The sequence below is a fragment of the Triturus cristatus genome, chromosome 3_2 (assembly GCF_964204655.1).
Source record: "Triturus cristatus chromosome 3_2, aTriCri1.1, whole genome shotgun sequence".
In the NCBI taxonomy this organism is placed as follows: Eukaryota; Metazoa; Chordata; class Amphibia; order Caudata; family Salamandridae; genus Triturus; species Triturus cristatus.
Genome location: NC_140584.1, coordinates 706,766,373 through 706,791,458, shown reverse-complemented (window position 1 = coordinate 706,791,458; position 25,086 = coordinate 706,766,373). Strand labels below are relative to the sequence as shown.

Below are 25,086 nucleotides of genomic sequence, written 5' to 3'. Positions count from 1 at the left end.
GTGTGGGCCTTCCACCCTCTTTTCCTAAGACACTTGGACCTCAGGGAGAGCACAGGCATAATGGTTTGAGTGAGCTCTCCCTCACCAGCTGGAAGGCTTGTTGTGGCTTCCAATGTCCAAAACTTCACAGTGAGTTGCAGTCTGTTATTGTCATGTACTTACGCTCTTAGCTAGGTGGAAACCAGAGTTTGCTTTATGTATAGGCTACAAGTTCATCAAGTAGAATTGTCTGTGTTTCACCTGGAATTATGATGCAGCAGCTAGCAGACTGTTAGGCACTACTTAAGCCTGGCGATAAGCAAGCTTGTACCAATGGTAGGAAGGCTTGCAGTACAATAAATTGTATTTGAATGATCATTGCTTAATCGCCCCTTTTCCTTACACTGATCAACTTGGGACATTTTTCTTTGAAGTCCATTTCAATGTGGACTTGAAGAATATGGCTCTCACTGATGGATATAAGCTGACATGTGTCTATTCGGGCTGTTGTGGTATGACCCTGCCCTATCTCTTCAATTCCCCCGCACCCCTCAAATGTCTCACTGATTTGAGCTCTAGACTGCGACACCAACATATGAAAAGATTGCAACAGAGCCTCGTTTGTAGGAGTTCCCCTAGCATTTCGTTACTGGAGCTTCTGGAGGGCATGATTTCCTCAAAGCACCGACAAATCCAGACCCGTAAAATATCTGAAGAGCAAATTAGATGGGACGTCTTTTGAGAGTGAGTACCCCTTTGTGCACCTGTGAATGTCTTAGGCATGAGTGTTGAGACCAAAGCCGGTATAATTTTTGTTAGTATCACGTTGCTTTGCTCATAATTCTACGTTTATCTTACATGTTAACAATGTCAGTGATTTCCTGTTTTGGTTTTATTGAAGCTTCCTGATCTTAAGGATGCAGAGGCCGTTCAGAAGTTCTTTCTTGAGGAAATACAGCTTGGAGAAGAACTGCTAGCACAAGGTTGTAGTTTTCAAACTGTAGCAACATAGATTCTATCCTTTGCTCTTGTGAATTGTCCTATCCTAGAGAATGCCCAACCGTTTCTTTTTATCATTTTTACACTGTTCATTAGCGGGTGATGTGGAGAATTTGATTTACATAACTTCTCAAATGAAGTTTTGCATGCCGATCTACATGAATACTTATCCAGAATTCTGAGTTAGCTGGGATAAAAACACCGCTAATGTTTTATAATGGTAACACGAGTACTGAACTGGAATATTTCATTTGTAAAACAGTTAATACCTGCCTACTTTGCTATTCCTGTCCCTATATGTACTGTATAGCACAAAGTATAGACTACAAATATGTTGCCTTCTTGATCCATTGCTGCCATGCACTTCTTCCTCCCTGCTTTATTTTAACCCACAAGCATATACCTAGAGACCATACCTTCTGAATGTGCCCGAAGCACTACAATAATGCCACCCTTTTTTAGGTCGAGCCTGTAGCAGCGCGCATGCGCTGCTCTGGCGAGACTTTATGTAAACAGTAAAAAGGCTTTGGAAAGGTTTGTTTTCCTTCAGTGGCTTTTAGCCTTTGCGTGCATTTTTCTGAGAAAGACAGCCCGCAATTGGGCAAAAGCGGGTGCATGTCCCGTCTTTGCTCCACCCAAGGCCTATTGCTTGCGGTTACCCGCACAGGCCACATCTGTTTTGAATTATCGTGCACAGATACGTGCACGATAATGCAAAACAGAATTCTCGCTGTGGCGCGCGCACCACTTGTGTGCTTGTCTTCTCATTGGGCTTTGGCAAAGTCAGCCGCCTATTCAATTAAAGTGAAAGCGCGATGAGAAAATAAACACACTGCTGCCTTTGCGGGACCACGCTTGTTTAGTATGGGGGGGGTACAGCCTGAAAGCAGATTGCATAGAAATCAAGCACAGGCTGACTTGATGGAACAGCAGCTGTAACTAAGCCTTTGATAGCCCTGCAAATTCTGTAATCTGTTTATAATTGGATGCCTTCTTTGTGCGCGAGAGTGCTTATTAGTGCTGGCGCTCCTGATGGACCTTGTCACTATCTCTCTGCATGATGGTAGCGCATTTTTTCAATGTTCACATTTGTTAAGACTGTGCGTGTTTGGAGACTGCAAAAATAAAGGAAAAGTTTGCGCTTTCGTTAAGGGTACTGGTGCTATTCAATGGGTAAATGGGGAAACAAGGGTTACTGCTTTTACATCATTTTTAAGCAAGAAAGCTAGAATGGTGATGAGTAAATAGCTCATGGTTAATTTGCCTCATGATGTGAGCATTATCTAATCTATTGTGAGCAACCTTGGGCGATGCGCTGTTGACGTCAGTCATACTGTTTCCAGCCCATTCCTGCACACAATCACTGGATGTACACGCTTTGCTAACAATCCCTCTGGCTGACGCAAACATGTGGAAGTACGGGGATGAGGATCTCGCACAACTGTCTCCTCGGTTCTACGTGAGGACTGGGTTGGTGGCGCCTGGAGACGAAGGCAGTGGTGGCAAACAGACCTAGGTTGGGAGGACTGTGTTGCTTGTTTTGCGGAAGCCGTACCTGTTCACCGATCGCTGAGCCACCGCCAGTGATTGCGGATCCCTGCAGTTTGCTGCGGTGCTAGGGAGGTTCAACCAATGTACTGGTCAGACCACTGGTGCGGCTGCCCCAACTGCGAACGCGAGTTTGGCGATCCCATGGACTGCCAAACTCGTAATCAGGCCCAAAGTATCTACTGGTCAACATGTGTGTCGGACTCCAGATTCAAGTGCTTAGCTATCATTCGAGCAGTGGTTTTATGGCAGCATACCGTACACAGAAATAATACCCCGCGGGAGTTAATAATAGAAAATCTTCACCCAAGGAGATGAGATATTTATAAACCATCTATAGGACATAATATTTATATCACACAATATTTTGGTGCCACACCACAGCTAGTGGCAACAGCAGTTTATCGCTTAATACCCATCCATATGCGGTGAGGATCTTCTTTTTCTGTTGCTTGCATAAGAACTCCTAGAACAATTGCCTAGCCCCAACATATTGAATACGGGGCCAAAGGTTTGCTCAGAAGCCCATAACTGGCGCTACAATTGTTGTTGAGGTGCTGAATACCTAGGCTGCGTACTTACTTTTGATTCCAGCTCATGCCCCTTTCATCCCCCCCCCCCACTCCCTGATCCTTTATCTCTTTCTTTCATGTACTTTTTCATACTTGCTTCACTGTTCCGCCTCTTTCTCTTCTCCTTTTGTGTTCTTTCGTTTTTGCTCTGGGTGAAGGTCTGATGAGGAACAGTAAGTGCCTGTCCCCAAATCAGAGTATTAACAGCAACCATTGGCTCAAATTAAGCACTGCGCGACCACTGTCATGCCCTGTGTGACTGGTCTCATGGAGGACAGCTAAGGGGTTTCGGCTGCACAGAGTCCCCACCACCACCACCGAGGAAGGGGCAAAAGGTGACGCAAAAGGTGACTCTGAAAGGAGAAACACTCCAACTCCCGCCACGATCCCCTGCTTCATTGACAGCTGCATCCTGGGTACTAAACAGACAGAAAATCTTCATAAAAGCCTGCCCGGGAGTCTCCTTTCAATACAAAAATCCCTCTAGTTTGGAGTTTACCTCCGAGCAGAAATAAAATAATCATTTAGGCTTGCCAGGCGGTAATTTATCTGAAATACGTGCCACAGAGGCCTTTGTGCTGCACTAGGCAGGTTCGATTTTAGCGGTTGTGCCTTGAAAGCCCACAAAGAATTCATGAAAAGAGCCAGGAGCTCACACAGCTGACCAGCAGGGATCAGATTCAGTGCATCGGCCAAGTGCGCGCTAATGCAGCCGAAACATGATGGCGCTTGGCGGCTCAGCATTTCATCATTGACGTGCGTGCTTGTCAACACGGCAGTTCAAAGGTTCAAGATCTTTTCGGTTTTAGAGTTTTTCTTGACAAAGTTGCCACCCTGGGCCCCTCACCTCTGGCAGAGTCGAGGGAAGACGGGGAAGCCTGCAGAGGACCAGCGGAAATGCATGACGCTGGCAGCGGGATGCCGCCCGCGCAGCTCTGCGCTCTTAGGGGCTTATTTACAAGTCCCTTGCGCCACTTTTGCATCATTTTTAACATGGGGGGGGTGGAGGGGAGTGACGTACGGGCGGCGCAAGGGCCTTGTAAATAAACCCCTTAGAGCACGCGCCCCGAAGATTTAAACCTTTAGTGGGCCCATAGCACTAATTAATTGCTGATTTGCTGGAAGGTAATGGAGCGGTGATGATGCCGCCACCAAGTCATTTTGTAGGTGTGCATTCAAAAATCATGCACACGCTTGCACGTGTTGTGTTTTTAATTAACCCTCCTCACATGAAAATAAATGTAAAGCATAGTGTAAAGTGCTATTTTAAATCCTATCCCCCATTAGGTGGCAGTGACATAAGCGTGCTAATTACTGGACCTGAAAAGCTATTGGAGATAAATAAATAATCCTGACTAGACCATGGCTTATGGGAATTAGCTCACAGATGTCAAGGATTCCTTGATCGTGCTTGTAAAATAAACAAGCATTGTCAATATGTCTCGCTTTTGGGACCTTATATAAGTATTTAGTTATGCAGCACAATATCCTTGGTGCAACAACATTAACTTTTGCATGATTAAACACTTCTAAGGTCCCAAAGGCGAGACCTAATGGCTATGCCAATGCTTGTTCTTTTCAGGAAATGATCTTGCTTTCACAGTTTCTTCTGTTTTTTTTTTTTGCTTAGCTTTCAACGAAATAACTCCTTGTTCCGTGCCACGACAACCCTTTAGCTGGCTGTTTTTGTCTGCTCCAACTTGAGGTTTCTAGGAGATGGTTAGCAACTCTGTGAATGGTGTGCAATGGTGTTTAGACAGCATATCGGAACTAAAAATATTGTGGGACAATCTATCATTTCAAGAATATCGAAGACAAAATTATTGTGGAAGTACATTTCAATAGGTAAGTAAATTATATATCTTTATCCACATAGATGCACCTTTACAATGTGTAATATATTTTTAAAAAGTATGCAGAGGTGGAGTTAAGAATAGTAATCTACACTTACCTAGTTGCACTTGCCTTCTCGATATTATGTTCGTTGATATTTTTGATGCTGTATTCTGTCCACACAATATTTCTGGTTCTGAAATTCTGTCAATTATCCCCGAGCAATATATGGAAGATGGCCTCCCATGTAAATACCCAACAAATCATTTTGACACAATTCTGTATATTTAATCCTTCATCAGACTGCCGTCATTGGATGACCAGCAAGTAAAAACATTTTTATAACTGTACATCCGTGGTCCTGATTCATTATCTCTTCAATCCACAATTGAAGGTGCAGTTGTCCTTGTGGCACTAGGGTTTGTATTGAACATAAGGTTCCTCGTGCCTTTTACTGTCTGCAAGTAGTGAGCCAGGAATGGTTTTGAAAAGGCCCCAGAGCTCTACCGTCTTATTTTCACCTGCTGGACGGGTAAAGCTATGCTATGATCTAATTTTGTCTGGCACCTCTAGCTTATCTTAACTGTGTCCTATCATCACCTAGCGCCGGGACGCTCCTTTGTGGGGCAGCTGTTTTGCGCTTTATAAATGTCATTCATTCTATGTCAGATTTGTGATGGTACTCTTCTTCCTTTGAAGTCTGTATTTTTACCAAAGTTTGTTCTTCAGTGACCTCTGCCCAAATCCTGACTAAGCACTTTTGTTTTCAAATTCTTTCAAAAAACACCTGCCACATTAACCCACAAAGATAACTGAATGCAGACATTGTTTGGTCGAGCTATCAAGTTTCATGTACATAATTTAGTATATACACATATGCATACATATATACATGTACACACATTTCTTTGTGGGCTCACAGCCCGCCCACTAATTTTATTTATCCTTTTCAGTGTCCTTTAAAAGTCCTTGCTTGCTAGTGGCCAAGCCTTCCTCTTTTTCCCCTCATTTTCTTCAGTTGTTTACTCCCAGGAAGCAGTATCCCAGTACTTGTACCCTTCTACTAGACCCACTGTAGCATCTGTTAAGGGACTACTTTTCCCTTTCTCTGAGAACATTTGACTAGAGCCCTGGATGTTTTCAGTCGCTCCAGGTCTGTTTCTATAAACAGGGCTGCAAATCTTGTTTATCTCTAGACTACATTTGCTGTGCATTCAAAAACCAAGGTCAAATGTTAGAGGCTTTTCTTCCAGGGCGCCTGTTACTCTGCCGCCACGCAAATAGAATTGTGACCACAACTTTTTACATTCATTTTTTCTTTTCAGTTGTGCACTGCCGATGTGCAGAGTAAATTGCTATAGTTATGATTTTTAATGAATATTGCCCCGATTTAAGATTGCAGACTCACGTCATGACATCATTCATGTTGTGACAGAACCGTCTTGTTTTCATCCATGTGGCAGTTGTAAAGGTCCGGAGGACGGCACTCTGAGTAGCCCTGCTTTATGGAATGCTTCTTGAGCGTGGAAATAAAAGGAAATTTTACAGCGTACGGCAGTAATAGTTCATATAACAAAATTCAAAAGAATAACTTTATAGTATTATAGATTGGCATGTGAAACTAGGACCAGGTTTTTATATATTTTTGAGCTAGTGTATTTTGACAAGCTGTCTTTGAATTATAAACCTTTCATGGAAAATGTGAGAGCACTACTTGGAGTTACTTTCGGTACCCTCTGTTATGATCAACTGGAAGCGAGGCAGTTGAAGATGGCGGCCAGGCTGGTCAGATCCGTGTTGCACGCTAGTCTGCACAGCTGTGTGCAGCCCATAGCTCCCACCCGAATTGTTGCATGACTTCTCCTTACCTTTTGTAGTCCTGCAGTCTGCTGATGGCCTATGGCGCCGCCTCCTGGAATACCATGACTAGCTTTATGATCCCCATCGGTGGGCCTCCGCCCTGGGAGCTGCGGGTGCTCGGGTTGGGGATACAGGGATCGGCTGGTGCAGGTGCTCTGTCTGCTTGTTCCTGCGCTCCAAGGGCTTCGCCGCAGGAAGGGCGGGGGTTGCGGCAGGGTCTCAGGCCATGACAGCAGACTCAAATGTACCCACGGGTCACTGCGAGGGAGCAACACGTGGGCTGAGTGTCCCGGGCTTATTGAGAAGGTTATATGCTTGCTAGGTTAAATGCTATGAAACAGTGGCCACATATCTTTAGCAGATACCAGGCCATCCGGTGCAGAAGCAGAACTTTAGCAATTGGCAGGTTTAAAGTGCCATGGACACAGCTTTAGCAACACATCCGATGCAGGTACAGAGCTTGGCAGGCGTGAGACTGAGGGCATGCACACTACATTAGCCATCGGTACAAAGACTGCGGAGACACAGCAGGAAATCTAGCACAGACAGGCAAGCTTCTGTAGCATGCACGAGAACTGTCAGATGAGTTCTAAGTTAGATAGCTGCTATAGCTCGCAGATGTGATAGAAGCACACAGCAGCAACAGGCAAGTATCTGTTACTGGCAAACCACTGCAAAGTAAGTGGTCAGTCACACTATAGTAGGAAGCAGGAGAGCCAACTAAAGACTAATTCGGTCATTCCAAGCTAATAAGAGGCCAGGCACTTTATTTGCTTTGAAGCCATCCGTTTTCCCTTTGTTCTTAAGTGGCGTCCTTACTACGTGTTCATGAGTTGTTCCCTTTCATAGGAGCTGTTCAGGTGGTACGCCCTCAGTGGTAATACCAGAGGGCAGTGGCGGTGCGTCCATTAAGGGTGCTGTGGCTTTGCCCCACAAGCCGCCCGCACCCGCAGCTCCCTCGGCGTCTCTGAACTTAAGTAAACTGACTCAGTTTACTTAAGTTCAGAGACGCCGTGGGAGAACTGTCTGACAATCATGTCAGTCAGCATGAACTCGGACCGCCCACCCCCTTCAGAGTCTGAAGGGGGTGGGCAGTCCGGCGTCATGCTGCTGAGTGACTGACATGCAGCAGACCAGAGGTGGCGCAGAGCCCACAGCAGGCAGCGGTGCGCTTGCTGGGTAAAGCTTGGCAAATTTTTCCACCGTGCCCAGTCTGCTGTGGCTGGCGCATGCCCATTAGGAGAGCGAGGGTTGAGTAAAGGCTCAAACCTAGGTCTCCAAATGGGCAGGCGGGGAGTGAGTCACCCTGCTCTAAGCCAATGCTGGCGCTGCTGGAGCAGCGTCCGTATTGGCTTAGAGGGGTTGCCAACCAGTGCTGTTCCTTAGAAGTGGCGCCAACGGGACCCGGCCGAGAAGCAGAGAGGCGCCGCACGGACCTGGTCTGGTAAGCTTTCTTTTTTAAATTGTAATCTTGAAACTTCGTATTCACATGAGCATTTTTCAAATGTGCCCTGATGAAAATTACTGCATTCTTAACCGGAAAACCTGAATCGACCGTTAAATACCAGTTTTCACCAAAGTCACAACTTGCGAGTATGGTCACAAGAAGCGCGTTATCTTAAAAGTAGCTCGGCTTGGCTGCTGGATAAACTCGGGTGCGACAAAATTATGTCAGTGCCAGTTGGTAATATGGACAGGGAGTTAAAATAAAAGTGTAAGAGGAGAGAGGGAAGGAAGAGTGGGAAGAAGTAACCACGGATCAAGAAATGGAAAGGGCAGGAGCAAAGGGGAGTGCAAAGAGTGACAATGAAAGGAGGAGGACAGGGAGTGCAGAAGAGAGGGAGGCTCACAGAGAGGAGGGATGGACAGGGGAGAGTACTACGAGTGTCAATGAGAGGGGGTGACAGAGATGCAGATTTGCAGGGAGGGACAAAGGGAAGTGGAAAGAGGTACAGCAAGGAGAGTCACACGGATGGAGATAGAGCGTGTGATGAGGTTCATAAGGGCCAAATGAGTGGAAACAATGGCAATGAGAGGAGAGTGACAGAGATGGAGGTCAGAGAGAGAGGTTCACAGAGAGGAGGGAAGGGCAAAAGGGAGTGGAAAGAGTGACGGAAAGGTGAGAGTGACACGGATGCAGAGGAAGAGCGTGAGATGAGATTCATAATGGCCACATGAGTGGAAACAATGGCAATGAGAGGAGAGTGACAGAGATGGAGGTCAGAGAGAGGTTCACAGAGAGGAGGGGGAGGGCAAAAGGGAGTGGGAAGAGTGACAGCAAGGAGAGAGTGAAAGGATGAACATGAAGGAGGGTGCAATTCAGGCAGAGCTGTATGGGGAAAACAGGAGGTAGAAAGAGTGATGGGAGAGACCTAGAGGTGAGGGGGAAGTGCAGAGGGCAGCTGGGGAGAGGGTGGCAGCGATGGTGAAGGGTGTGAGACACAAAGAAACCCAAACACAGAAATGAGGGGGAGGCAGAAAAAGCAAGGTGGTAATTTTTGAACACAGAAAGAAACTCGACTTGCTGGGACAAGCACTCAGTATTTCCTCATCCTGCCCAGCGAGTCTCCTGGAAGCTCCCAGAAAGGGGAAGGTGTGACCAGGGGTGCTTGTGAGGTGGCACCGGGCCCGGTATGTCTGGCTGCGGGTCTTGTGTTTGTCACTTTGTGAGTAAATCGAGTATTTCACATCTGCTTGCAGCAGCAGCGTTCTCTGTATACTTTTTTGTGTACAGTTCTTTAAGCCTAAACAAATGTTTGTGACTCGTGGTTTGTGTGTGTACTTGATAGTGTTTGAGTGTGTGTTTGTACTTGTGTTGGGGCGAAGTTGATGGATCTAAGGATGTTGTTACAGATCCTGTCATAACACTTTCGCAAGTGCTTTATCAACCTTCCTGCTTCCTCAAATTTGCTTGACAACCAATTAGATGTGAGCTCTTGAAAAATGTCCACCCCTCTTTTCCTTAGCGACACACGATGCTCAATGGTGTCAGATTCACCAAGAGTTTGCAGTAAGTTGGTGTGACGTACTCCTTACTAAGTCCTGGACTAAGCCGGGCCTACTCCTAACTCACTCGTATAGAGGAATACATCATGAGTACTACAGAAGTACATTATGAGTTCAACAGGAGGATGTTACAGCAGAATCTTTAACTGCACCCAAAATCTCTACATTTTCGCTGACAATCTAGTACGTCCACTTCAGTTTTATTGGATTACGTATGAAACTGTATCTCCTCTAGTAGATAACTGCATGCAGAGAGTCCCAGAGTACTTGTTACACTAGTGATGCATGACGTGAGCTGCACATTACTGCAATAACGCACCTTGTGTGAAGCTTTTAGTTAAGACCCGCTTAATGGAGCTAGACTCTTAACGGGAGTGGACAGCATCTCTCTATACAAACGCACTGGGGGTCCAGGATTGTTTTGCATACACGAACACTCAGTCCTTGTGACTTGCCTCCGACTCGGTGCATGCATGGTTGCAATTAAGTTTGTTCATACCTTAGGGAGAACATAACGAGTATCTACTGTAGAAAGCGATAGTCTGCCTAGTGAAGACAAAGCTTATAAGGAACACGGCACTCTGTGCCACTCCACTGAACTCTGTTTTACGGCATTGCATAACACTCCACTGAACTCTCCTCTACCCCAGTAACTTTTTCTATTCCAAAGAGCAGCCTCGAGATGGTTAGAAAAAAGGTTCAAAATAAAAACAAAAAAAACGAATTAAGGCTAGAAAGAGGGGTCCCAAATTGTCATATTGGTTCTTTTCACAACCACACCCATTAGCGCCACTTTACAGAGTTTGCCAGTGAAGCGCTACTTTTGTTTTCTTGGCGGTTCTTGAAAAACATTGTTTTCTCTGGTTGGGTGCACCAATCCTGGGGGCACTGCAATACCTGGGATATGCGTACAGTGGAAAACATTTAACTTTGCTCCTCTGCTCATCTTTGGTCCACTCGCAATAATCACATGTATTTTACAGCCTCACCACGGTGTAGGGGAACCCTTCTGACTATGATTAACCCCTCCCCACACATCTTACACCACCCACCTCCCTCCAGTGTTCACTTCTCCTGCTTTACTAAATCTTGTGTTGCCAATGAGTTTGCAGTTTCCAGGATGTTACTTCTTCCAGCTAGCATATTACTCTTGTCTCCCCTCCCTTATAATTTATTTCCCATTTTCTGCAAACGGCATCACTCCACTGCATACAAAACAAGCATGTACAATGCAATGGTCTCGGCATTGTTAAAGTTAGAGCTATTGGCATTGCTCATGACATTCTTTTTGTTTATGTTTTTGTTTTTAAAGCATTTAAAGAAACTGCATTGTTATTTACAATGTCAATAGCTTAATCACTCTCAAATGCGAGACCTATTGCATTTGCACCCACACACAGAGCCACACACCCAGAGACAGCCACTCGCATAGAGCAACCCACACACAAATAGAGCCACCTACACACACACACACACACACACACAGAGTTACCCACCCACAGACAGACCCACCACACACAGAGCCACCTACAAAAAAAGCCACCCACACACACATAGCCACACACAGACCCTCCCCCACACACAGACCCTCCCCCCACACACAGACCCTCCCCCACACACACAGACCCTCCCCCACACACACAGACCCTCCCCCACACACACAGACCCTCCCCCACACACACAGACCCTCCCCCACACACACAGACCCTCCCCCACACACACAGACCCTCCCCCACACACACAGACCCTCCCCCCCACACACAGACCCTCCCCCACACACACAGAGCCACCCCCACCTCCACACACAGCCACACAGTAACCTCAAAATTTAACACATATTTACTTTTTGCTGGATCAACTGACAACCCCCTCAACAGGCTCTATGAAGATTAAGATTTCATGAGTAATTATTTGTTTTACAACAGGAAGTATAATTTGAAGGGAGCCAGATCCTAAATCTGAGAGCAAAATATATCCTGTTTTTTATTAGAATAACTGGCCAGACGCTGCTCTTAACATGGTTTGGTAAATAGAGTTAACCATATTTGAATTTAAAATTAGAAATGGTAATTGCGGACTGCTCCGGTTTTATTACTGCACTTGCAGAGTGAAGTTCAAAGCACCAACGCAATATGTTTTCGTATTGCTACAGGAGCCCTGGTAGACATTGTGACACCAGCAATGGGGGTGCCAGGGTTCGAAAGCAGAGGCATTTCGGTTAAGAAAGACGGTACACTTGTAGTAACGCTGAGGGCAATCCCTGCTTCTTCGCCTTGCTTTTAAATTAAACCCTCCTCCGGCAAACCTGCTCACGCGAGTCCGAGGATCCGGAGCTTCGTACAGGCCTCGGGTAGGCCGCGTTTCTCAGGCGACGTCGGCGCAGCGTTGACAAAATAGTGACCGTGTGGAGGTCACGGGGCTGTCAAAAATACATATTTCCATTTACGGGGGGGTGAGCCTGCTGGTCTACCGACAATAATATTTTTCTACAACTGTAAATGTCTAGTAACCAAAATGGAGACTACAAACACGCTCCTCAAACCAGACAGACCAGATAAAAACTCCGAGAGGCGGAACATTGCCGCCATCGTCAAAAAAGGTTTAAAACGGTATTGAATATCTCATAACGAAACGCGTAAATGCCCAACTGCCACACGTCTAAGGAGAAGAAAATTAAATCCCACTACGACGGTTCCTTTAAAATCACCACAAAATAAAGTACTACCGTCGAGGGTTTTCTTGATATGGGGAAATGTGTGAGACTGAGGTGTTTACTACTACTAAATTCACTTTACTACTACTAAATTCGGTACTGCCAATCACCAAAGCACAGTATGTCAATTCAAAAAGATTTTTTAAAACGCTCATTTTGAGAGATTTAAGCATAACGAGCCTCGGTAACCAACTTAACACGGAAGAGCACTGCGAGGTCGTTTAACATGGTGACAGATTTTACGCAAGGCGGATGTACCATCCGCATGATTGCCCCAGCCCACAAAAACACACACATGCACGTTATTTTTTGAGGGAGAACTGCCGGGAACACGTCGTGTTCTGTTTTTTAGACTGCGGAGGGTTAAGAAAACAAGCGGGGGGTGGCAGAAACAGCCACACCGGTGCAAATACTTACTCGATAGGGTGCTCCGGGTCATAGTAGTCCCCCATGTTCATCGGCCGCAGGGAGGGCGAGGAGCTGCTGCTTCCGGGGGCCTGGACACATCCAGCATGGGAGAGAGGAAAAGGGAGGAGTGAAAGCAGAGCAGCTAAACAAGCACACCACTGCCTTTCTCCGAGGTGAAGCAGAAATGCCCCGGAGAAAGGCAGCGGCATTTTCGGATTCGGGGGCGTGTTTTCAGATTCGGGGGTGTGTTTTTCTTTTTCTCTCCTCTTGCCATTGGCTGGAGGAGAGAAAAACACGCCCAGCAAAAAGTATCGAAAAAAAACGTCCCCGAATCCGAAAAGGACGGGGCCTGTTGTGCGAGACCAACCTCTTCTCCAATGGCTGGCCAGCATTTAAGAGGCAAGCCAATGGAGAAGAGGAGAGAAGAGGAGCGGGTTCAAGCCCCTCTTCTCCAAGTCATTAAATCTCGCGAGCGAGACTGCTCAAGCGCAGCCTTCGCTAGCCGAGACCTAAAAACGAAAGTAAAAATCATTTTCAACCCCAAAAGCTCTAACTTTCACAAATGCGAGACCAATTGAATTGCAAAAGCTTGTTTTTACTTGGTCTCCCTGGAAGTCGTCTCACCTTCCTATGGAGGAGCATTTAAGCCCATTTGGTGATTGGAAGGCTAGTCTATTTGGTTAAAAAGCCAAGTAACTACCTAAGCTGCCGCTTACATCCGTGCTGGAATGCAAAGTTATTTTGTACTTAGTCTAGAGCAGAGCTTCCCAAACTTTTTAGTTTATAGAACAGCACATTTTTTATCTTGTGGCAGCGCACTGACATTTTAGAGACCATTTTCCTTTGAAATGGCTACTAAGTTTGCACAGTTTTTCAGATAAAACTATATTGCACACACAAGGTGTGGAAATCGGGTTTCAGTGAATAGTTGTCAGTTGTGCGTCACCAAGTAGTTTCTTGATGTATTTAGATCCTATTGAAATCTGTTTTCAGCACACTTCAGGTTTACATATTTTTCTTTTTCCTAACTTCTGAATTGGTGCAGTTCATGTGCAGATATTTACGTCTTGTTTTATCACAAGACTGACACTATAGCCTTTCCTTTCACACTTTGTTACATAATTCACTTTACATTTCTTCCACGAAATGCAGTGAGTATGTAAATACAAATGCCCATGGTCATATGACAGCTTAGCTTTGAAGCGAAGCAAATGTGGGATGAATACAGAATTTAAAAATGCATCTTTATTGACTTGACTTTCAAACAAAAAATCGGCCTGAAACTCTCAATTTGGGATAACACTGGTCTAGGGTCTTTGTCGTAGTGCTTTGATGATTAGCAAGCATTAACGCCTGTCGACCCTTAAACAAATTCCTTTGTTGCTTCTTTGATTTCCCTTGAACTTTCTGCTATGCATTGTGCTTCCTGACATATAAGCAAAGGAGGTTGGCCACTTGTTAGAGGGCAGTAGGTTATCTTTTGATTTTCCTTGCCCAAAAGCTTCTCAGATTCACATTGTCTGTTATCCTGAGCTCGGGTCATGTCGGGCCCTCTCAGGTGGTCTGTAGTTGAGGTTATTTGAAAATGCTGATAAATGAAGTCTTGCTTTCAGTTGTCATCATGCATTGCAGCCGAAATGACGTGTGGCAAATGTTTGTTTCCTTAGAAAAGATGTTTCAGATTTTCCCACTCACTTTTATTTTAAATTTAGCCCACTTTGAGTGATAAACATATATATTTTTTTTTTACTTGTGATGTTGATAGCAATGTTTGCTACCGCCTCGATTTATATTAGTGGGTTTAGGGATTTATAAATGCCCTACATCTCTGGTTCATTTTGTGCTTTGTTTAAATAAGTCTGTTGCCAGCTCAGGCATGAAATGCAGTCGCTGTCCTAAGTTTGTTTAGGTGTGCGTTTCCACCAACAGAACAGTCATCTGGGTTGTCCTTTTTAGGTCCAGTATCAGCACGCATGCGCTCTCTGCAAGAACTGTTGTTTTCACTATAGGCATGTAAATTCCGCCTGCTGCTTACCATAGTTTTACTCATGACAGTGCTCTTTACTGAGTGCGTATTGGTTGGCTCTCCCAATACTTCACTTCTGTTTAACGCTCTGGAGCACCAGGCAACTACAGTTTCCTTACACTACAGGTGCTTGTATGCTCGTGTGGGGACTACTTCTTTGAATTCATGCTCAGTGACAGAGTAGGAAACACACACACTGTAGGGGCTTGTCTTGTGGGGATTACCTGATTAAGTTACTGCTCAGCGAGGGAGTAGGAAATGCACAATATACGCTGGTATTTACTGCTTGCTATTTTTCTCTTTTTTTTTTTTTACACCACGCTTCATGTTTAATGCGGAGACAACCGCGGGGAATTACGGGAAACTCCTAGCAGCCCTCCTATCATGCCCCTCCCCTTCCCATGCTGCCCTTGTAGAGCGTGTCAGTCCGGGCCCATGCACAAGTGTCCTCCGTGATTTAAAGCTGTAAGCTCTTGCTGCACTGTCAGGCACGCTCCCATGCATATCCTGCCTGACCCCTCCCTTGTGATCACTGCCCTGGAACCCCGAAAGCCTCCCACAAGCAACAAGAACCCTTATCTGACTGAATCGTGTTGGTATCGACTAGAGTGCAGGTACCTAAGGCCCCCGGCAGACACAGGTAATAGTTATGTGGCCAACATGTAAAATCATAAACAGAACATGCTGCAATGGGTGACAGTTCTACCAAAGAATGCAATGGACTTTACTTTGAAGCACAGAAATGGCCATCATATTTGTTATCCGTTGCTAGAGGTGAAGGCAGGTGTCTGTTTTCCTAGTCCTTCGTTTATGCCTATGTTTTGGCTGGTAGCCAAGCTCTTTATTTATTTATATATATTTTCAAAGTGCCACTCCGTGCGCATAAATCAACTTAAAAAAAACACTGCCAAGAGCTGCAAAATGCCACGCTTGCCCATTAATAAGGGCGTCCCTGCACATATTGTCAGCAGTTTGGCGGCTTCTAACATTTTGGCCGCTTTCCCCAGCGTGAACGAGTTGTCTGTTATGATGCCTTGTCGTAGCTCCAAGATTTCTCCCTTCATTGGAACCTCTCGCCGAAAGCTTGCACGGTGCTCTTTTGGGCGAGTCACCAAACTGAAAAGTCAAGATCATTAGGAAGATAAAGCAGGGAGGCTCAGATTTGTAGATCAGCACGCTTGTAATATATCGGTTCAATGTTTTTTGCTGTTCATTGCCCAGGGTCACAAGTGGCTTGGCTTGTTTTTAACCAGTACTTTCAGTCTCTCCTCTGTTGTAAACCCCTTCCTGTAACAAACTCCCCGGCGCTCTGCATATCCTTCCTTTTCATGCATGTTTGAAAGGCTCTTCTTGCCTTGCTGAAGGACATCCCAGGAAATGCAGTCTCCTGCTCAAAGAACCGCACTTGTCTCTAAAGTCTCGCCGATTTGAACATATCTATGTAAATTAGGCCACTCGATTTTTCTATGCTGTGGAACATTGCCGTGTAAATGAGGCCCTCTTCTCTAAAGCTTTGCAGATGTAATTATGTTTATGTAAATTACACACTAGTAGAACAATCTGTGGGCTCCTCGTATGAAATCATAAATGTCTCTTGTGGGCGGGGCTGTTCTTATATGTTTGGCCTGGAAATAACACGGCCACCTGACATTATAAATGTAAATTATAAATTACAAAGCTTTTCTCAATCCTAACAGTACAATACATAGCCTTCAGCTTGGAAGCAATGTGGCAGCCATGCAAGAAATTGTCTGCTCAATGTATAGCCACTGATGTCCTTGTTTGATGGTGGACGCTATCTTCTTGGGATAACTGATGGCAACCCAGCGTCTATTTCAGTGGAAGGAGCATGAATGCGTTGCATCGCTGGTCGCATTTAATTTTGTTTTCGGGCTAGTATCGCACACACATTTTGTTGTTTTTTGGCTCGTCACGCTACAGGCATCACCTACTTGCCCAAATTTCTTTCAATTCTGTTGTTCAGTTTTGTGGTCTGATCTCCATCTTCCTGTGGTTGGGGCAGACCGTGCAGGCTAATGATTTGCCTTGTATCTCAAAATTCACTTGCAAACTGCAGGCCACATCCCTCCATGACCAACCATCAAAGGAAGGTAATGGATGCTCAACTGGCAGCGGCTAGATCAGGTAAGGGATTAGCTGTGTATCACACGTTACCCAAATCTTATGGGGGAAGGGTGACCCTCCTGATGGGCCAAGCCTTGCTTCTTACCAGGAAACTGCATACTAGATGGAAAACAGTGTTGTGAGTAGTGCAACAGTAAATAATTTATCTGACTGCTGGCAGGAGATGCTATTCCCCTCTCCTGTTCCCCTCCCATTGAAGCGGTCATAATTCACTGGGTCATTGAGCACATGTTTTTTGTAGGGCATACTTTGAACAGAGTTAATTCTAGGGTCTAGATATCACAGGGGATTAACGCGATAAGCATTCTTTAAGAGCAGCTTCGGATAGCCGTTATTATCCCTACATCATCTCATTGTTGCTGCTAATGACACCTTTTGGCCACATTAATAAACACTTGTGATTTCAGTCAGCTGACCACTCCTGTACTAAAATTGAACAAGTCCTAGAATTTTGCTAGTTTTAGTAGCATGTTTGTTGTGTCTATTACCAGTCAGTTTGAAAATGTTGCTGCCTTGAGATTTCAGTTACGTGTTTGAGAGAAATGATTCGATATCGAGACCGAAAGTCAGTCTTTCTAATATTTTAATGGGCTTCTTTCGCCATCAACACATTTCACAAGTGACTGGCCTCCTTTGCTTTCAAGGAAACTTGTAAATTAGGGTGGAAATAGACTGCTAATTACACTGGACGTATATGCCAGATTTACCTTTACTTGTGTTTTTAGCTTTATAATGTTCTAAAGTAGACTGGTATCTGATCCAGAACCTCGACAGGAGGCTGTAAAACATTCCAACGAGTATTTGCGGACCGCTGTCATTGGAAAAGGCTGGTCGAAGCAATCCGTCACTGTGAAGAATCACCTTATTTTAATTGAAAACCTCAGTAAAAAGTCCAAGAAGCAAAACCTAGGACTTTAGGACACTGAATTTTGGAAGAAAATTATACGAATAAGGCGCCAAAGTTCTTTGACTCATCCTTATTTTAAGGTTCCTTTGGATTATTTTCAGACACATTGAACAGAGAACAATCTGCTAAACATCATTTGCGGAATATCTGGATACATGATTTTATGATTAACGATGAGAAATTTGTGAATATGATAACACTCCTGAAGAAGGTGTTCTTCTCCATTGTCTGGCCTCTTGAATGCTGGCCAGCCATTGGAGAAGAGGTTTGTCTCTCCGAACAGGCCCCGTCCTTTTCGGATTCGGGGGCGTGTTTTTTGCTACATCTCCTCCAGCCAATGGCAAGAGGAGAGAAAAGAAAAACACGCCCCCGAATCCGGAAACGCCGCTGCCTTTCTCAGAGGCATTTCTGCTTCGCCTCGGAGAAAGGCAGTGGTGTGCTTGTTACTGTTTCCCGGGAGCGGAGATGCACTTCGCAAGTGGCGCCACCACATCACCTTCCACCACAGAAGTGTTGTGACTCGTAGCCTGCGCAGTCACGAGACCTTTCGTTGCACCTGTCTATTGCACGGATGTCGAGACTGTTGGGGGGGGGGACGGGTTAATATTTTTACAAAGACTCCGCTATCTGAGGTACCGGAACAATAGCTGACAAACAACCCTGTCACGGACACTTATGTGGTAAACATTGCCCGGTGCTTGGGCAGGGTCGCGCTGCCAGCAAGACGAGCATGGTAGAGTATCGTCTGTCTTTGGCTGTTCAGTGAAGCAGACATGTCCCTGCTCTCTACAAATCACTTTTTACGGGACCGAGTCCGAAAGTTAACTGCCACATGTTACCCAGCTGGGACCCGGGTGTGCGCCTCTTTGCTTTGTGCACTCTCCCGGAGTGCGACGGTTTTGGCCCTCAATGCCCCCTTTGTGCAAGCGGTGTCAGTCTGTCCCTCCCCCATCCCCCGTCCACTTCTAGTTTATAACCAGTAAAGTCGCTGGGCCTCCGTGCGCGCGCAGAGTGGAAGGCACACCTGGGCTGTCTCTGTGGGCCCCGTCAGCAGCTGAGCGAGACTTGTAAAAACCCGAAACCGACAAAGGAATATACAAAGAAGGCCTGACGGCTGCAGGAGGTCCCGAAGGGTTGATAATAGCATTGGAATTGGTGACTGCATCTTACACTGTGGCGATAAAAATGTCGAAGCTTGCAGAGACTCCTGACTGTGGGCTGAGCTATGGCGTCACGCCCCCCCCCACTCCCCCTCCCCAGGAGTTGGTACACTCTATTCATGGCGTATGTCCCTGACCTCAAAGGATCTCCTAGGCATGTATGCTTGACGGGTGTCCTACTAACACGTTTCCATCTGGTAGAATCGTCACGCTCTACGCTATGAAACAGAATGGACTCTGGTATACTTTTAGCGCCCACTCGATCGCCTTGAAGCACTTGCGAGTATTCGGGGTGGTGGATCGGGGCCTGGGAGTTGTCCACAACAAGGCAACAACAAGTGTGTCGAAAAACAGGAAGTGGGGACAGCTGTCCGCATCTGTTTTCCTTTCTTTCTGACCTTTCCAATGCTAAAACGCCACTTACTTGACTCGGGATTACTCGCTTATTTGTGGCTTACATGTGACCCACCAACGTCACGTGACCATTTCAGGTATCCCTGGCTCTCTGTAGCCAGATTTCAGTTTGTGTATTCCAATTTGCCACCCCAATCGTATTCTGAGAATCGTGAAACTACATGTCCCAGAATGCAAAGTTCTCTCGCTCAAGGGCTGAAAAGGATAACGAGTCTTGCCGCACACTGCATAGAGATTACGCAGCAGTTGTGTGTTACAAAAATTGCTTTGTTCCAGCACGGCAAATAAAATAAAATGTGTATTGCAAAAGGAAGACCCGCCAAAGTTAGACATAGATTAAGCGCGGGAATAAGAACACGGGAAGGGGGGGTGGTTGGATGAGAAACAGCAGTCCACGCGGGGTAATAAAGTTTATTTTCCGCGTTCTGTACCTGAGTCGCAGCTTCCTTCTTGGCCTCGGAGAGTGCTATCACCTTTGTGACAAGATCTCAGGACGTGGAAAGGACCTTCCCGCTCCTCCCAGGCCTGCCATACGGTCGTTTACTTAAAGGGCCAACGATGCACTGGAATCCTTCCAGCAACTTCCGTTCCACTGCTCCCAAGTGCCTCGCCCTTCACGGGCAGCTCCAGGCCACGTGAGCTCCTGGCTTTCAGATACAAGAAAATTGCATATTTTTGCCTATAGTTTAACTTTTCTCGCATTAACTGTGAAATGTAGGGTCCAGAATGCAAGCTGTAGTTGGCTACATCCTAGGCACATGAAACAAACCAAAGGTGATGGGAGGCTGCTTGTTCCACATTGGAGTCAGACATTGCCAGCTGAGAAAGACTTTCATATCTTCAATAGTTTCATCTGCAAGGAGTCCCCAACTTGAGCCGTATTATGAAAGGGGGCACGTTCCATCTCATCTCGGTATTGACAGGGCCGGGTGGTGGTCTGCTTCAGCTGTTTATTAAAAGTTTCAAGTGCACATTCTACAATGTGGTTTATAAACTCAAATAGTATCTTCTCAGAAGACTAATTGTGAGAGGATGCTGCATTTAAAGGATGCCATAGTTAGTTCCTCTGGCTGTGATACTACTCTATAATAGTTACAAATCACTATACTACCCACACTATACTACTCTCTTCTCACTAACTACTACTATCAATAAATACTACTCACTAAAATAATTCTTACAACTGGAGGTGAAGTGCGTGCCACTTCTGCGTTGGCTCCCAAGATCAATGTGTATGTGTCTAGATCTGTGTGGTTCGTTATGTGTGTGTATGGCTCTCTGTGTGTGGCTGTGTGTGTATGTGGCTCTGTGTGTGTGTAGCTCTGTGTGTGTGTGTGGGAGGCTGTGTGTGTGTGTGTGTGTGTGTGTGTGTGTGTGTGTGTGTGTGTGTGTGTGTGTGTGTGTGTGTGCGCCTGTGTGGGTGGCTTTTTTTGTAGGTGCCTCTATGCGTGGTGGCTCTGTGTGTGTGGGTAAATCTCTGTGTGTGTGTGTGTAGGTGGCTCTGTGTGGGTGGCTGTATTTGTGTGTGGGTTGCTCTATGTGAATAGCTCTGTGTGGGTGGCTCTGTGTGTGGGTGCAAATGCAATAGATCTCGCATTTGAGAGAGATTAAGCTATTGACATTGTAAATAACAATGCTGTTTCTTTCAATGTTTTAAAATCAAAAACGTAAACAAAAATAATGTCAATAGCAATGCCAATAGCTCTAACTTTAACAATGCCGAGACCATTGCATTGTAAATGCTTGTTTAATGATCTGGTGTAGATGCTTAATGTTATAGTGAAGAATCTCATGGTTCAGTGCAAACTAGTGATAAAACGACAACGTGGTCACAAAAGGGGCATTTTCTTTTATCTTGTGCTTTGTACCCGGTCCCTTTTGGCCTAACTGGGGTAAACTCTCTTTCTTGGACTAAAGTAGACTGCTACAGTCCACCACAATAATTACTGTTCATATCAAGGACAGCCTCATGGTTGGCACCCTTCTTTATTGGCAATAATTATTTATTGGATTTAATCATTAAAACGGGCCAGATAATAAAGGCCATGCCAACCTTAGACTGAAATGTTCACCCCAAAACCTTATCAATAGCGACAACAAAATAGGGGGGGGTTCCACTCCCAATAGTACGATCCCACACCAAGAAACATCTAGCGTCTAGAAAAACAGCGCCATGTAGTGCAAGGCCCAGAGTAACACATAGTTCAGTGTGTTGTAACAAAGCTGTTGGAGATGGAGGAGCGGATGGGGTGGTGCAGCAAAAACAAATGCTGCATGCCATTAACCCTGAGTAAAAAGACAAAAAAGAAAACACCATTGTTTTACCTCCCATGGAGGCTGCTCCCTAAGCACTGCTGGACATAGACAACAAGTACTCAAATCCACATAATTCAACACAAAACCACACAAACCAGCGGCACAACAATTCCACACAGTCCAGCATATTCACACTTCACATAAAACCATCTTACACCACATACTTCAACTCCACCTAATTACATAGTACTTAATACCACATAAATCCACTCTATGCCACATATTTCCACTCAATAATTTCACATAACGCCGCACAGTTTCATGCCACACCATTCAACTCCACACAAACCCATTCCACACCACATTCCACGCCAAACCATACTTCTACACAACACAATTCTACTACACATCACATACATCCAATTCACAACACGTAACCCAACATTGTGCTACAAAATTCAACAGCACACCACATAATTAAACTCCTACATAACACAAAATACCATTCCACATAATTGCACTCCATGACGCACAATCCCACTCCACATAATTCCAGTCCACGCAACACCACATAATTACTATCCACATAATTCCAGTGCACACTATGCCACATACTTCCACTACACAAATCCACACAATTCAATGCCACAACTAACAAGTCCAGTCCAACCCACATAATTCCACTACACACCACATATGTACACTACACACCAAACCAAGACACACAAGTAAAAACACTAGTTTACAACACCAATCGCTCTAAATCTCGTAAATGTGAAACCTGTTGCATTGCAAATGCTTGTTTTATGGTGTGGCTTGACAGCGCAGCTATCACCAGGCAATTATGTGAACTCCAGAAGAGGGGCTTTGGCTTCGCCCTTGTGTTGGAAGCCAGAAGTGCATGTTTTGATTGGACCAAAGTTGTGTATTTCCACACAAGACCTTTCTCTCCGCACAGCTGCGATAATTTTGTTTATTTATCCAGCTGCTCGAAGTTGGACTTTCAAGGGAACGCACACATGCTATTAAATTATTAGAAAACTAGATAATTGATGGCGTTTTTCTCTGGCAGCAGCTAAGATGGAAGGAGGGCAGTCAACCTACTTGGATTGGTAGGCTTTAATCTACACCAATATTATTATGCTTTTACACAATACTATATCCATTCCCACGCTAAGTACTTGTAATACTTCACATTGCTATACAACATTCTTTTAAAAGACCGACCTATCAGTATTGTCGATGCTTGTTAAGTTTGAAAAGAGGTGAGTTGAGTGTCTTTTCCCCAATGTTTTCAGTACCCACTGTGTTGTCATTATTGCTAAATCTAGGAGTTCATGTAAACAAAATATTAACTAGTTTATTTTTATTACTGTAGGGGAATATGAAAAAGGTGTGGATCACCTAACCAATGCCATAGCTGTTTGTGGGCAACCCCAGCAGTTACTGCAAGTTTTGCAACAAACTCTTCCACCACCAGTATTCCAGATGCTTTTGACTAAACTACCAACCATCAGTCAGGTATTTATTTTTCAAATTTTCTGTAGCTCGCAAAGACTTCCATGCTGCCACTTGACACTGCTTGAATACGTAGAAATACATGTGGATGTTATATCTCCAGCACAGTAAACTTTCTTCAATTTGTAATACTGTTTATTGGTAAAATAGAACAGAATAATTAGAGGTGCTCACACAGTTGGCTGGATCTTGAAGACAACCTGCTGATTATGATCTGGCACTGAGAATTCTACTCAACATGAAAGTTAATCAGTAGAGCAGTTAAAGATTGTGTTTCATTGCATCCTTCACTGCGCACCCACACCACCACACCCCACACTACACACAGTTATGGTATTCTACAATCCCTGTATGAACTCCTGTCTCTATTTTCCTATAATCTGAGACTTGTGATGCACCCAGTCACAGATTATATTGAAAAGACATCAGAACTCGAGCAGCTGAGGTGAAGGGCAGATCTGGTCACTGAGCAGCTGTTTAAAGCAGTAAACATGACATTTTGCTTTTTTTCTTCTGCTTTATTTTCCTAGTTGAAATGATTAGCAGAATAAATGTTTATTCTTGGCATTCCTTAGTTAATTGTAGAAGGTACAAAAAAAATTCTGGATGTTTCTACACATTTCCGAATTACTGCAGCTTTCTGTTTCTTTTAAACTGTTTGTGTTTTTATTAACCAATATCTAAAAGGTTTTTGATGTGTTTAATTTTGCACTAAAGACTCTTTCAAATGAAAGACCTACATACCATGGTTTTAAGTGGTTTGTGGGAAACATTGTGTGACCATGTTTTATATGGGATAACGTATCCTCTGCCATACGTGGGGATATTGCAAGTCACCTCTGAGTTACATAACCTTTTAAAGGACCACTGCCTTTGTACTCGTTCCTCAGTGCAAGTCACCGAGGGGTTTCATAAACAATCCTTGCCATGTACTCCATGGAGTACTTTATCCCTTATATAATGTTTTATACCAATCAATCAATTCCTTTATTCGATCTTACACATGAGGTCATAAAAGTACATACAGTAACATTTTTATAAGGAAACATGATTATAAAAAGACATAAGTCTCAATTAAAAAGATGCTCCTGCTCCATTTATCATAAAATCAATTTCATCTATGTAAATTGTCTGGTTACTAGTTATTTAAAACATTAAATATTAAAAAAGGTTAAACTTTTAAAAAGACAATTCCTGTTTCTAGTTATGGGCCTGCTTGCTTCCTTTTTTTCTTACGTGTCCATAAGAATGATGCTACTGAAAAGCATACAAAAGGATTCTGAAGAGATTTGAGAAAGTGCAATGCTACGAGACTAAATGTTAAGTTATAACGTTTACAAATCTGTACTATAAAGTTGTCTTTCTTGATATAAACAACAAAATAAAACATGAAGATCATTTTGTGGAGATTGGTTATCGCATGGGCACAAGGAAAGTTCAGACTGTTTGAATTTCTTCCCTGGGTAGCCTACCATCAGCGGAATCTAATTTATGCAAAATCTTAATAGAATAAATTTATGATGTGGCAGTGTGACATCAGCCAGGTAAGAGTATACCCCCCTCAACCAGAGCTGGAGTTTGTTCATACAAACAAGCTGACTGACTTTGGAAATTTCTTTCCCTTCTCAAATATTGGGCCCTTGCTTAAATATATCGGCCAGTTTCTGCGTTGTTAGGGAAAGGCAACAGGCTGTGGCCGAAGATGGCTGCACATCATATAGCCGCTAAACTAGGTCTTGGTG

The 25,086-nt window shown here is 44.6% G+C and overlaps 1 protein-coding gene across 1 annotated transcript in view; it reads left to right on the top strand.

Annotated features, from left to right (window-relative positions):
- Positions 1 to 25,086, top strand: part of TOMM20 (translocase of outer mitochondrial membrane 20) — a 65,434-nt gene that overhangs the window by 14,091 nt on the left and 26,257 nt on the right. Inside the window, exons 3-4 of the mRNA XM_085648775.1 lie at positions 881 to 962; positions 23,205 to 23,347. Coding sequence (XP_085504901.1) covers positions 881 to 962; positions 23,205 to 23,347 — 225 coding nt within the window. The remainder of the gene's footprint in view (positions 1 to 880; positions 963 to 23,204; positions 23,348 to 25,086) is intronic.